The 14787-nt window shown below is 41.3% G+C and overlaps 1 protein-coding gene across 5 annotated transcripts in view; it reads right to left on the reverse strand.

Moving 5' to 3' along the window:
• EEFSEC (eukaryotic elongation factor, selenocysteine-tRNA specific) overlaps positions 1-14787 on the reverse strand; it is a 344545-nt gene that overhangs the window by 132131 nt on the left and 197627 nt on the right. For 4 of the 5 annotated variants that reach the window (XM_072598318.1, XM_072598314.1, XM_072598316.1 and 1 more), the window contains exon 5: positions 10322-10956. In XM_072598318.1, the coding sequence (XP_072454419.1) occupies positions 10322-10956 (635 nt within the window). Of the gene's footprint in view, positions 1-10321; positions 10961-14787 lie in introns of all 5 variants that reach the window. The other variant, XM_072598315.1, reaches the window with a different exon arrangement.

Raw genomic sequence — 14787 nt, forward strand, 5'->3', positions numbered from 1 at the left:
CTGAAAGTTTTATCTTTTGCTCAACTGAGGATGTGGGAAGAGGTTTAGAAGAAAGAATGGATCAATTTTTAAAGTTCTTGTTAAATGAAAAACTAAAAATAGGAAAAAATGTTTTGTGAAGCTTCCTAAAAAAGGTTTTTTGTTTTGTTTTGCTTTTTAAACTATGGTTATAAAGATGTATTGATTCCTCTTATACTCTAGAGGAGCAGAGTTGTGGAAAGAAGATGGGACTGGGAGTCAGGAGACCTAGATCCCAGTTCTGGCCCTGACATTAACTACTTGTATAACTTTGGACAAATCACATCTTCCTATTCGGGACTTAACTTTATCACTTGTAAAATAAGGGCCTCATTTATGGATAAGGAACGTGAGGTCCAGAGAAATTACTTTTAAGGTCCCAGATTTTGTGGTTCTCTATGTCAATAATGGGCTGGCAAGAAAATTCATCTTCCATCTTTTTATTTTTTAACCAATACATGCAAAGACATATTGTTATTCACCTGATTGCCTTTACCTCTGTGCTATTACTGTATTTAGCATACCATCAGCAGTCGAGCAGGACCAAACAAACTTATGTTCAGACTTCAAAGAAAGAGCAATGTTCCCAGTGGCGTCTGTATGTTTACAGTTGGTTGGGTGATGTCCTCCAGCTTCCCTGTCCAAGTCATAAGGAGTTTTGCCAACGGCGCCAGTGGCTGCTTGTGCCTGTGAACAGCACACATGAACTGATCCCCATTATATAATGTTCAATATTTTCTTGTTGTTTACCTAATCTTGGTGAGTTACACACTATTCATTCTTTTTTTCTTCAGCCAATAAGAAGAGACAATTTATTATACATATGCTACATCCACATGGCCATTAAAAAAAGGGACAGAAAATAATTACAGAATGCCAGAAAACTCCATGGTGCAATTGTATTTGGATTGAGTCCTGCTTTCAGCCAGGTATGTTATACATTAAAAGAGAGAATGTCTTGTATGAGAGGTTACTCAAACAGTAAAGGTAGGAAGCATCCTACATCAAATGGCAGAGATGAGTCCTGGATCAGGTGGGAGAGATGATACTGTCCTGGATCAGCTGACAGGGATTTAGCCAAGTATAAGCAGGTCTGACGTCCTATATCTTTCCTTCTCTAATCTATGCTGCAGTAAATCAGTCTCCTTGAAATTCTGTCTTTTTTCTCCTCTTTCATTTAACCTGTACAGTCAATTCTTCTTCCACCTGGCTCTCATGGGGAGGAGGGAGCTAGCAAAATGGTGCTAAAACCAAACAATACTCTCATTCTCATAGATACTTGTACAAAACAGAAAACTCCAAATAAGGATACCTATTTTTGCAATCTTTCTTCTGCAGCAGCCTGATGGTGGCTCTGCTTGCCTCAAGTCTTTGCCCACTCTAACTGATCCTCCACTGAGCCACTAAAGTGATTTTCCTAGAGTGCAGGTCCAATCATTCATTCCCTCCTGTTCAATAAATTCCTGTAGCTCCTTATCACTTCTAGGATCAAACACCAAATGTTCCCTCCTACCTTTCCAGTCTCATTACACCTTAATCCCCAACTCATACTCTTCAATCCAGTGACAGTGGCCTCCTGATTATTCCATAAACAAGATACTCCATCTCCTAGTTCCAGGCATTATTCTGTCTGTCTCTCATGCCAGGAAAGCTCTTCCTCCTTAATAACTACTGATTTCCCTGGCTTCCTTTTAGTCCCAACTAAAATCCTACCTTCTACACAAAGTTTTCCTTAACCTTTGTTCCTGTGCCTTTCCTTTCTTTAATTATTTTCTATTTATCCTGTATGCAATTTACTTCATATACACATAGATGTATACACACAAATATGTGTGTGTGTGTTTTTGCATATTGTTTCCCCCACTATATTGTAAACTCCTTGAGGGTGGGGGATGCCTTTTTGTTTCCCCAGCATTCCCTGGCACACAAAAGGCACTGAATAAATTTTTATTGATTGATCTTCATTTCTGAATATACCCTGATGTCTACTTTCCTTATCCAGTAAGACATTTCTCATAAAAAAAGAATAAAAAAAAGACACTTTGGCAACCCTCACCAACACATGGACAGAGTCTGACAGCATAGGTAATAGTCTTAGTCACCTACCCCTGCAGCAAGGGAGGGCAGTGCATTTTACCATCTCTTGTCCACAGCCAAATTTCCTAGTCACTATAATTGCAGAGTTCATTTTCTTTTTGTTCTTTCCATTTATATTGTTGTCATTGTATGTATTGTTTTCCTGATTCTGCTAACTTCACTCTGCATCAACATCTAATTTATAAAAGTCTACATATTCATTGTTTCTTATAGCAGTGTAATATTACATTACATTCATGTACCATGATATCTATTCTGTTTCCATTTCTTTGTTACCACAAAAAGAGTGGGTTTATTTGTAGGTACATATGTATGTATGTACATGTTGGCCTGGCTCCCAGGCTGTTGTTTCATTCCTCAGAGCACACAGCATTGTCTTTTTTCCAAAGCTTTGGATCATGATTCACTAACTGGGTCAGGCAACAGTCGAGTCCTTCATGTATGCTATATGTACTACTATATATTACATATGGCAGTGCTCTCCTGGGGCTGGGCAATGTTTTTTGGACCAGGTATCACCAATAATCCAAGTAGTCTGTCTGCAGGGGCAACTAGCAAACCTAAGAAGTAGGAATGGACACCAGAAACAGAAAAAGAAGTGGAATACTGGGGAAAGAAGTAAGAATCATGAGAGGAAAAGTTCCAGCTGATCTGGGGTGTAGAGGATGCACTATCACCAAAGATGGTTTCAGGAATCACCAGATTTCATGTCCCAGAGCAGCTATTCCTAAACCACAGGGAACCTAAAAGACTAATCCCCCTGAAGATAAAATCATAAGTAAAGATGTTTGCCTATCAGTTTTTAAAATGAGGTCTAACACAAACGTTAAGTGAGAATTACTCTTTATAAGGGAAACATAAAGCCCGCCAAAGTATGTGATTATTATCACTGAACCAACTTAAAAAGTCCAAAAGCTCAACTGAGAAGTTATGAGTGATTGCCCCTCTCCTTTCTCCAAGGTCTATTCATGCCTATTAGTCATTGATTTAGAATGCTGTACTATGCCCCTCTCCCAAACACAATGTCCCTATCCTGAGAAAGCCACAGCATTTATGCAAACAATGGCCCTGTAGGTGGAGGGTGAGTCACGGGAGGCATCTGCATGGACCAACTCCTCAGGCTATGATTCAGTCCCTCAGCATCAGCTACAGAAAACCCAGGGGAAGTACACAAGACAAGGCAGTATCCATCCCTCTCAGGAGCAGCAGAACTTTTTCACATGGTCAAAGAGAGAAAATGTGTTTAGCTCTCATGTGAAAGGAAAGATCCCGATAGGAAGACAAAATTCCAGGTCAGAGTAGGTACTCTACATGTGTCAGCTACACTGGCAACTCAACAATTTGCTCTAGTGGAATCCCACAAAGTAAGAGAAAGTCACAAAGGTTGCTGGTCAATATTAGGCCCTCTCTCTTCCTCTGGCTCTGTCAGGCTCGGCTGGTACCTTGCTTGTCTTGAAAAAGCTTTCCAAGTTACCTATGTCTATTATGGCCAAATGTAGGATAGGAAGAAAAGAGACCAAATGATACCAAGAGATATACTAAGAAGGGACCTACCAGCTTGGAGAACATGTAACTGCCACGTGAGGCAAGAGGTTAGATTCTAGGCCCTCTGAGTTCCCTTCTAACACTAAGCTTATATGATTCCATGAACCATGACAAGTCATTCTTCTGCAAACTGGAATGAGAAGACTGTGGGTTATAACAAGACTGTGTAGGGAAGAACCACTAGAACGTTATATAAGAAGACCATGTAGGGAAGAACCACTAGAGTGTTCTCTTCAGAGGTCTTAAGAAATCACTGAAATAGCCTCTTTCCCCAGCAAGGGAGAGGACAACTGGGAAAAGAGGTTGGATTTATGGCCACCCAACCTAAATCCCAGATCACGTTTTGGGTTAAAGGAAGAAGATGCTTTTAGTTCTTTAACAGGAACATACTGCATCCCAGAGCAAGGTGGGTGAACAGCTGCTTCTGGCTAACCAATCAACTCATGTTTGCAAAGAGTTGACACAAAATTATCTGAAATCACAGTTTCCAACTTGATAGAAATGAATACCAGTTTCAGAGAGTTGGTGGAAAGGAAGTCAGATGTTCCATCTGGGTGCCCCTCATGCTAAGGTCAGAAGGGGGAAAGAATTAAATACTTAAGCTGGTAAGTGCTTTGTCACTTCAGGCAAGGGCACTCTTACTGCTCTATCTCACCAGCTAGCTATGGCAACCCTAGCCCAGGTCCAGCTGACCCATTCCAACCTAGAAAGAGGAGTAGCTCCCATTTTTCAGCACCAAAGGTCTTCCTGTCACTCCTTGGACTGTCAATAGAAGGAGAAGGAAACTGTCTCCTAGTGAAAGAACCAGGTGAAAGTTCTACCTCCAGAGAACAGCAACAGGACTGGGTCCTTGGACTGTGTTGTCACGCTGAAGGTGGGCTCTGGTCTGATCTCAGTGAGCTAGACCTGTTTGTGGTACTAGGAAGGCCCACATAGATCATTTTCAAACCCCTCATTTTGCAGAGGAGGAAAATAGAGCTCAGAGTGAGAAAGTCACTTGCCCAAGGGTCACAGCAGAGTCAGATCTAGAACTCAGATCTCCTGACTCCCACCCCATGGTCCCTTCCACTGTGCTGTGATGACATCTGGTCACTTCACACTGGTTCTGAAGAACTCTTTGGGGACATCATTAACCTCTTCACTGCCATCTGGCCTGTCCACACCTCAAAAGTGCCAGTGATTAGGATATAATGCTGGAACATGCTGTGCAGTACACTGTGCTGGGGTTGTGACGGGTCTGGGAATTCCTGGTGGCAGTCAAGCACAGCTAGTGTGAAGATACAGGAAGTGCTAGAACAGGTTTTGTACAGAGCATTTTTCATGCACTCCCGAAACAATGCAAAGAGAGAAGTTTCCAGCTTCTTACCCTACCTCCCAAAACATTCTGTTCCCTCAATTTGATTAGTGACTCCCGACAGGAGCTCCATGTCAGGTCTTGGATAACATGTCAAGTGTCACTGTTTCAAAGAAAGAAAATAAAAGCAATATTTAAAACAAAACAAAACACATTGTCCATGGTTCCAAGACTGGAGAAATTTATTATTCTGATTCTAAATACTCTGAAATGACTCATAATGGGAACAAGAGGTAATGACCTCCTCTATAAGCTCACCTTTTAAATTGCTAGGAAATTCATGGAATACTCCTCACAAGGAACATATGTTCCATTTAATGAGCCCAGAGCTTTACGCCAGATGTCTCCAGTGATCTGTCTTTGGGACAGAGTGAAGAAGATGATCCTAAGTAACAATGGGGGCCTCTTCATTCACTTCTAATCTCCAATACACAATTTCATCAAGATTCCTACCTTCTACAAAGGTGAAAAGCCTTTACAATATTTCATTACTGTTTTGCACCTATGAAAAGGAGACAGAAAAGGTCCAGACTCATCTCCTTATTTAACACCAGGAACACTTTAAATATCAAACAATGAAGAACACGTCATTTACTTATCCTCAACTCCAATCATTCTCTACAACACAATGACTCAAAAACGCAGTTCCTAGACGATACAAACGTTAATATTTCAGTAATGTTCAAAGATGGGACAACAGAACATACAAATCTCAGTGCCTTGAGGGAGTCTCGAGTGTGTCTTGGCCAGCTGCATACACATACATGCACATGTACATGCACACACATGCACACGCACTCACACCCACTCATGCACACACACTGCAACGTTGGCCCACTGGTCTCTCCTGTTTCTTTCTGAGGCCCGTGCCCATGCTGAAGTGAGGTAGCTGGAGAAGTTCTGGAACTAACAAAAGAAGTGAAACTTCTCAGGATACTTCCTGCGTCTGTGGTCCTCTGCATGTTCATTTATTCAGCAAATAATTCCTTGAGCAGCCATGATGTACACAAAGCAAACTGTGCATGTGGGAACATGATGACAAATGGGACAGGGTCCTTAGTGGCTCAGTGCTTACAATAAAACTGGGGAGATGCCACAAGCATGTGACCAACTAATGAATGAATGTTTGGAGGTAAGAGCTCTACAAATACCAAAGAGGGACACAGAGAGATTATTGTGGGGTAAAAGAACCAAGGAAAGTTTCATACAGAGCATGCAACTTGAGCTTATCCTTAACATTTCAATAAAATTAGACAGAAATTATATTAATAGTTTTATGTATTTTTAGATTTGTCATGGTGAATAAATTCAACTTTGAGTCATCAGTACATTAAATAATCAATAGTTCTAACGCATATTTTTTTCTTGTGATTTTTTTTTCCTGACCCTTACCTACTTCTTCAGACCTCCTTCTGCTCCCTGAGACCTTCTCAAATGTATCAAAATGCGCATAGCCCATAGGCCAGTTACGTAAATAGGTTAATTTAGTTATTATACTGACTTGCCCTGAACAAAAATACACTGAAATGCAGTCATAGTTACTTATAACAACAATAACAATAGCTAACATTCACCTGGTGGATTAAAGCTTGCAAAGCATTTGATGAAATAATTTCCATTTCCATGACCTAAAAATGAGTGGTACACTATCACTCTGGCAGCACCATGATGCGGTTCATCATGAACAACAGATAGGAACAAGGTTCAACAACAGACTGGATGAGAACACAATAAATTCCCGATTCTTTTTTCCTTTTAATTAATTAATTAATTAATTTAAATTTTAACATTCATTTTCATAAAATTTTGGGTTCCAAATTTTTTCCCCTTTTGTCCCCTCCCCCCACCCCAAAACACCGAGCATTCTAATTGCCCCTATCACCAATCTGCTCTCTCTTCTATCATCCCTCTCTGCCCTTGTCTCCATCTTCTCTTTTGTCCTGTAGGGCTAAATACCTTTCTATACCCCTTTACCTGTATTTCTTATTTCCTAGAGGCAAGAATAGTACCCGACAGTTGTTCCTAAAATTTTGAGTTCCAACTTCTTTTCCTCCCTCCCTCCCCACCCCTTCCCTTTGGAAGGCAAGCAATTCAATATAGGCCAAATCTGTGTAGTTTTGCAAATGACTTCCATAATAGTGGTGTTGTATAAGACTAACTATATTTCCCTCCATCCTATCCTGCCCCCCATTACTTCTATTCTCTCTTTTGATCCTGTCCCTCCCCATGAGTGTTGACCTCAAATTGCTCTCTCCTCCCCATGCCCTCCCTCCCATCCTCCCCCCCACCCTGCTTATCCCCTTCTCCCCTACTTTCCTGTATTGTAAGATAGGTTTTCATACCAAAATGAGTGTGCATTTTATTCCTTCCTTTAGTGGAATGTGATGAGGGTAAGCTTCATGTTTTTCTCTCACCTCCCCTCTTTATCCCTCCACTAATAAGTCTTTTGCTTGCCTCTTTTATGAGAGATAATTTGCCCCATTCCATTTCTCCCTTTCTCCTCCCAATATATTTCTCTCTCACTGCTTGATTTCATTTTTTTAAGATATGATCCCATCCTCTTCAATTCACTCTGTGCACTCTGTCTCTATGTGTGTGTCATGTGCATGTGTGTGTGTGTAATCCCACCCAGTACCCAGATACTGAATAGTTTCAAGAGTTACAAATATTGTCTTTCCATGTAGGAATGTAAACAGTTCAACTTTTGTAAGTCCCTTATGACTTCTCTTTGCTGTTTACCTTTTCATGCCTCTCTTGATTCTTGTGTTTGAAAGTCAAATTTTCTTTTCAGCTCTGGTCTTTTCATCAAGAATGCTTAAAAGTCCTCTATTTCATTGAAAGACCATTTTTTCCCCTGAAGTATTATACTCAGTTTTGCTGGGTAGGTGATTCTTGGTTTTAGTCCTAGTTCCTTTGACTTCTGGAATATCATATTCCAGGCCCTTCTATCCCTTAATGTAGAAGCTGTTAGATCTTGTGTTATCCTGATTGTATTTCCACAATACTTGAATTGTCTCTTTCTAGCTGCTTGCAATATTTTCTCCTTGACAAGGGAACTCTGGAATTTGGTCACAATGTTCCTAGAGTTTCTCTTTTTGGATCTCTTTCAGGCGGTGATTGGGTGGATTTCTTAAATACTTATTTTGCCCTCTGGTTCTAGAATCTCAGGGCAGTTTTCCTTGATAATTTCATGAAAGATGATGTCTAGGCTCTTTTTTTGATCATGGCTTTCAGGTAGGCCCATAATTTTTAAATTGTCTCTCCTGGATCTATTTTCCAGGTCAGTTGTTTTTCCAATGAGATATTTCACATTATCTTCCTTCCATTTTTTTATTCTTTTGGTTTTGTTTTGTGATTTCTTGGTTTTTCATAAAGTCCTTAGCCTCCATCTGTTCCATTCTAATTTTGAAAGAACTATTTTCTTCAGTGAGCTTTTGAAGCTCCTTTTCCATTTGTCTAATTCTGCTTTTGAAAGCATTCTTCTCCTCATTGGCTTTTTGAACCTTTTTTGCCAACTGAGTTAGCCTATTTTTCAAGGTGTTATTTTCTTCAGCATTTTTTGGGTCTCCTTTAGCAGGGTATTTACTTGTTTTTCATGCTTTACTTGCATGTCTCTCATTTCTCTTCCCAGTTTTTCCTCCACCTCTCTAACTTGATTTTCAAAATCCTTTTTGAGCTCTTCATGGCCTGAGACCATTGAGTGGGCTGGGATACAGAAGCCTTGACTTCTGTGTCTTTCCCTGATGGTAAGCATTGTTCTTCCTCATCAGAAATGAAGGAAGGAAATACCTGTTCACCAAGAAAGTAACCTTCTATAGTCTTATTTTTTTTCCCTTTTCTGGGCATTTTCCCAGCCAGTGACTTGACTTCTAGGTTTTCTTTCCACCCCAACTTTGCCTCCAGATCCACCAAGCTAGCGCTTGGGGTCTGAGATTCAAATGATGCTTCCCAGCCTCAGGGCTTTGGGCAGGAGCAGGGCTGCTATTCAGTGTGAGATTAAGTTCAGGTGCTCAGGTGGGGGCAGGGCCACCTCTCAGGCTCAGTTCCCTCAGAGGGTTTATGCAGAGACCTTCAACAATGGATCCGGGCTCCTGCCTGCTTGGGGAGCCCCTGTCTGCTGCCGCCTCCGCTGCTGCCTCCCGAGGGGGCTTTAGTTATGGGGGCACCCCACTCCCCTCTCGGCAAGCTGAGAAGATCCTCTCACCAACTTTTGGGGCCCGTAGGTGGAGGGATCTGTGCGGCCGCTGGAGATTCTGTCCCTGAAGCCTGCTGGAATCTGCTCCTCTCGGTGCTGCGCGGCCAAGGCAGGGCTGGGCTCAGCTCTGGGTCCGCAGCAGGATGGACCTTTTGTGAGAGGCTTGCAGGGTTCTCTGGAACAGAAATCTCATCTGCTCCATTGTTCTGTGGCTTCTGTTGCTCCAGAATTTGTTGGGAGTTCTTTTTTACAGATATTTTATGGGCTGTGGGTTCGAAGCTAGCGTATGTGTGTCTTTCTACTCCGCCATCTTGGCTCCGTCCCCAAAATTCCTGATTCTTAAGACTCTGTTAGAATGAATTAGCTGCTGTTCCCCTCCAAAGCCACTCTCTACAGCCTTAGCCCTGCAACTAAGCCACTCAGAGGTACGATTTGCCCCTGCTACCTCAGAATGACCAGCAGGACGCTCAGGTATAAAGAGGTCTAGCAGCAGTATGAAAGAGATTTAGAATAGACCTTGGTTTAGTACCAAGTACATAAGAGATATAGGGTAAAATCTGGTTATGAGGTGAAAATTCTAGAATTACTTCAGAATGAAATAGTACTGTTTCCTTATCAACAGACTTTTTCGCCTAAAATCTAAAAGGCAGTTTAAAGAATGAGGATGTTATCAGAGCTGGTGCCTAGCCATAATACTAAAAGATCCTGTTTCAAGTTTCCTTCTGCAAAAAGTCAGAGTACCTTCTCTGATCCCAAGCAGTCACTACCTCCAACTAAAGAGACAACATTATTGGGCATACCCCTTTGATCTGGGAACAATATTTTTGACTTTTTTTCTTTTATTTGAGTTTTCTTGTAACAAAATGACTAATATGGGAAATTCTCCCAGAATTGCACATGTATACTCTCTCTGATTGCTTCTCTCAGGTAGGGGTAAGGGGAAGGAAGGATAGAATATGGAACTCAAAACTCTAAATAAAAATGTTAAAATTTTAAAAAAAGAGACAACATTACAGAATGTTTGCGAGGAACTTTCACTAAGCCCATATTACCCAAATGTGTCTCCAAGAACCAGGCAGCCAAAAAAGAAATACAAAAAAGATACTGCTTACCCTTTCGACATGTCCCTCCTTGTGTTTCAGTTTATACACCTTCAGCTTGGGCAGGAAAGTCTCAGCATAGTTCTTATCTTCTAGCCCTTGAAGCATCATCCCATGGAAAGCCAGTCGGCAAGTATTGGCATGTATGTCAGTATCAAGTTTAGAGCCAATCACAAGACATAATTTTGGGCAGGTGACGGGCTTCTCAAATTCCAGCAGAGCCCACTGCTGTTTCGGCCACTTTTCAACAGGCTGGTCGCTTTTCTTGTCCTCCTCCACAGTGGTGGAATCCTTGGACAAATACTGCTCTTGATACAGATATTCCTTTCCAAAGTCGAAGGTCTCCTCCAGGGGCTCACAATCAAACTGATCAGGAGCTGGGCTGAAAAACATCACCCTTCCCATCACTGTTTCGTGACCAACTGTTATATGAAACTTTGCCTTCGTCTGAAGAGCACCCCGAAAATAAGGAATCTTCTTAACAGAAACAATTGCAGCATGGATGGTATGGAGAGATTCTGGTGTGCACACTAGCCCCCGTTCTAGCAACTTGGGGTCAAACTGGGTCACACAGATGCCCAATCTATCTCCTTGCATGGCTGAGGTGACCGGAGTGTGGAACATTTGCATGGACTTCACTTTCTTTACTACCTGATTTTAAGAGAAGAAGGAAAAAAAAGAATGAATTAAGTAAATCAGAAACAGCTCTAAACCTCTTAAGATTTTCTTTCCTTATTTCCCTCACATTCCATTAGACTGTGAGCTCCCTGAGGGCAGGGGCTATCTTTTGCCTCTTTTTGTATTCCTAGCATTTGGTACAGTTCCTGGCATGCAGTAGGGAATCAATGTTTACTGACTGATCCCATTAGCAAATCAAAGTCTGTTCCATCTAAGTTTAAAAAAACAACTACATCACACAGCCACGGGGAAGAACACATGCAGGAAAACCTAATGTTTCAGTGGTTGCTGCCGTAGAACTATCTCATACGTGCACAGCACCGTTTTCACTTCACAATATGGAGCCCAGCAACACTGCCATAGGGGCAAAGGAGTCGGAAGGGACCTTGGACTTCACCTTGCCCAATTTTCTCATTCTACAGAGGAGGAGACTGAAACCCTGAGACCTGGAATGACCTGCCGAAGGTGACATGACTACAAGTAGCAGGAACAGGTCTAGACACTAGGTCTTCTGGTCCCAGCATTTTATTCTACTATTCTACAGTGCCTCTGAGGCAATAACAAATATTCTATTATAAAGTTCCCTACCTCACACAAGACTCACTCTTATTACATCTGGTTGGGAAAGCAACAGCTTTTTAAACAGCCAAACATCACATATCCCAATGTCTAAAATTTGAGGAAATGTACGAATGCACAACAGAATGGTCTGCTATTTCACTGGTCTGATATCCTTCCTAACGAAGGCTTTTTGTTTTTGTTTTTTGTAAACAATGAGTGTTGTTCAACAATGGACTAGGCTGCTTCCCAAGGTAAGGGGTTCCCCTTCAAGAAAAGTATTCAAACAGGGTCCAGCAGTGCTGGAGATGAGATTCCTGAGTGGGAAGAGATTAAGCCAATCAAATGCCTTCCATCTCAAGATGTGATTCAACTGAATAAACATGTGATGAATACCTATTATGCACAGAGCACAGTGCTGATACCAAAAGAAATGCAAAAGCATGGCCTCAGTCGCCAAAACCGGAGACAGTCAGTAGCTAGGGAAAGGAAAAGGCAAGTACAGAAACAACAAGGCAGAATGTTGGAAAGGCTCCCATTTGGGGAGACTGGCACAGGTCTTTCACACAGCGTAGCATGGGAATGCTATGCTCTTATATGGCCAAAGGTACCCAGAGACGACTAAGGACAAGAAGCTTCTGGCACAAAGCCAACATTCCTAAGGATATGGTCCTATCTGGACCCTGACAAAGATGCAAGATCCTAGAAGACAACAAGAGGAGAGCTACTGAAAACCAGCTCTCGTCCTGAAACTCTCTGGCCAGGGCTCCACCTAGGTGGGTTTGGGAGTATGGTTGTAGTGGCTGTTTGTCCTTCATTCTCAAAGAGGACCGTGACATCAGGGAGGTGATGCCATGACATGCAAGTGAATTGGGTTTAAATGAGGGAAGTCTACGCAAGGTCCAGCCTCACTTTCTCCTCCAGAGACATCTGGGGCCAGTGGCAAGATATAGATCAGGACAACTGGAGATGGCCCTGGATACATGGGAAATCTTGGCCTCTTTAAGACAACTCCAAAAAGGCAACAAAGATTAGCTTAAGACTACAGGTATTAACTCATAAATCATTTGCTCATCCTTTATCTTATCAATCTCTTAATCAACAAGCACTTATTAAGTGAATATTATGTGTCAGAAAGTATTGTAAAAGTCTGGAAAGTTAAGTTATTTACACTTTACAAATGGAAAATTATTGAAGTATAAAACTGTACATACTATTACTTGCAATTAGTTTTTATGCTGCTGCACTTTATAATTCTGAGAGACTATATATTGTGAGGGATTTAGCTGGGAGTATACTGACAGCTTAAATGAGATGCTAAACCAAATTTCACCAAATAATTTTTTTAAATCCATCTGTGCTACATTCCATATAGAGGTATCAAGAAGCTACGTTTAGGACAACAGGATCCTAGAATTGGAGTCAGAAGAGACTGTAGAGGACAATTGAACCCACTTCCCTGGTTTTACCGATAAAGAAACTAAAAGCACTTACATGACACTGCAAGGGTCACACAGTGAGTAACTGTTTGCAACGGCACATGAGCCAAAGCCCTCCTTTCTCCAGGCCCATGGCTCATTTTACTAAGCAGGCAAAATCAGGGTACGCACATTCAGACTGTACCATCTCAATCACACCTATTTCACTTCTGTAGCAGCCACATCTTTACCAAGGGAGCTGCCAAAACAAGTCCACAAAGTTCCCATCCTTTACTCGAAAGGAAAGCCCCTTGGCTTTCCTGCAGATCTGCTGATTCTTTCTTTACTCTTAGCTGCTGTCTGGTTTGCCATCAAACCAGCCATTTTAAAATAAAATTGGGGGGCAGACAGAAAAGGAGGAAAAGCCCTAAGAGAAACAAGGAATGATAACTGACAGTGAGGAAAAAGACAGAAAAAAACACACCAAGAAGGCAGAAGAGTTCAAAAGGCATTAGCAGCATGAGGCCAAACTCCTCCAGACCTTCACAGTCCCAGGGGTCATCACTACACCATACCATGGTACATAACTCAGGGTCAGAAAGACAAAATTGAGTTAAGTTCATGTTTGATATCCCATGTTTAAGAAGGCAGAGTGGCAAAGTAATGTATTTTAGAAAGGCAAATGCTTAAAATAAAAAGTTTTGATGCTTTAAGGTAAGTGTCCATTATTAGGAAAAGTGAATTTGATGGCTATGGAATAAGAGGCCCTGGCTTACAGCCTCAGCTCTGACTCTAAGACCCTGGGGGTTATGGGTGAGGCTCCTGGGAAACATCTCCTTCCTTGTGATTGTGGGTCAGCTGAACATGTCTCCATACAGAAGCCCAGCACTCTTTCTGAAGCTCTTCAGTGTTTACAGATCATTAACTTCCCAACAAGAGGCTGAAGGGCAGGAAAATTGATAACTAAATACTAGACACTGCTACAATCAATCAGATAAGATGAAGCACCTCTAAATGGGTAATGGAAGTCAACGGAAAATAAGATTTCATTTATATACAACTTTTCAAGACCATATCTCAAAGCAGATACAATACAGCATCCTACAGGAGGAGTTTCTTCAATAAAGTGGCAAACCACTTCTCCATCCCATTAACCCCAGCTAAACGACAAACCTACTGAGAAATCTGAATGCCAGCAGGTTCTGAGTCAAACATTCTCTGTGTAATAAGGAGACATTTAGTAAACTGCTGTGCCATGACTCGTAAAGAAAAGTTTCAGGTTTATGAGCCCTCCTGAGAAGTCACTGAGAACATTTACTTGAGTTACAATTCCCTTCTGGGGAAATTGCCCTCATTGAAAAAAAAAAACTACTGACCTCCTAGACAACACCCAATTCCTCCTTTCTGACCTGAAATCAAAATAACTAGATTAAGTGTATGTATACATACATGTATATAGGTACTTACATATGTGGGTACATAAATTTAAATTTTCAATGTGGTTTATATTCTGAAGATTAAAATAATAAAAAGATCTTGATGAAGATAACAGAGAAAAGAAAAGCAACAAAATAACTGTGGAAATCTAGACTTTTAAGGACATGAAATGGAAAGAGAAAGAAAATAAAGACACTGTCAGAATGACTTAGTGTTTATCTAGGGGTTTTTACCCCAAGATAAACACAGAGTAACACTGCCACTCAACATGCAGAGAGTAGGCAAATATATGTTCCCAACATGTAAAATGACTTTCAGAGAACCTCCAATTCACAGAATTGATGAATGCAGTGCTCAACTTTGGAACCTCGGGCTACCATTCAGTGG

This window comes from Notamacropus eugenii, chromosome 3 (genome assembly GCF_028372415.1).
Source record: "Notamacropus eugenii isolate mMacEug1 chromosome 3, mMacEug1.pri_v2, whole genome shotgun sequence".
Classification (NCBI taxonomy): Eukaryota; Metazoa; Chordata; class Mammalia; order Diprotodontia; family Macropodidae; genus Notamacropus; species Notamacropus eugenii.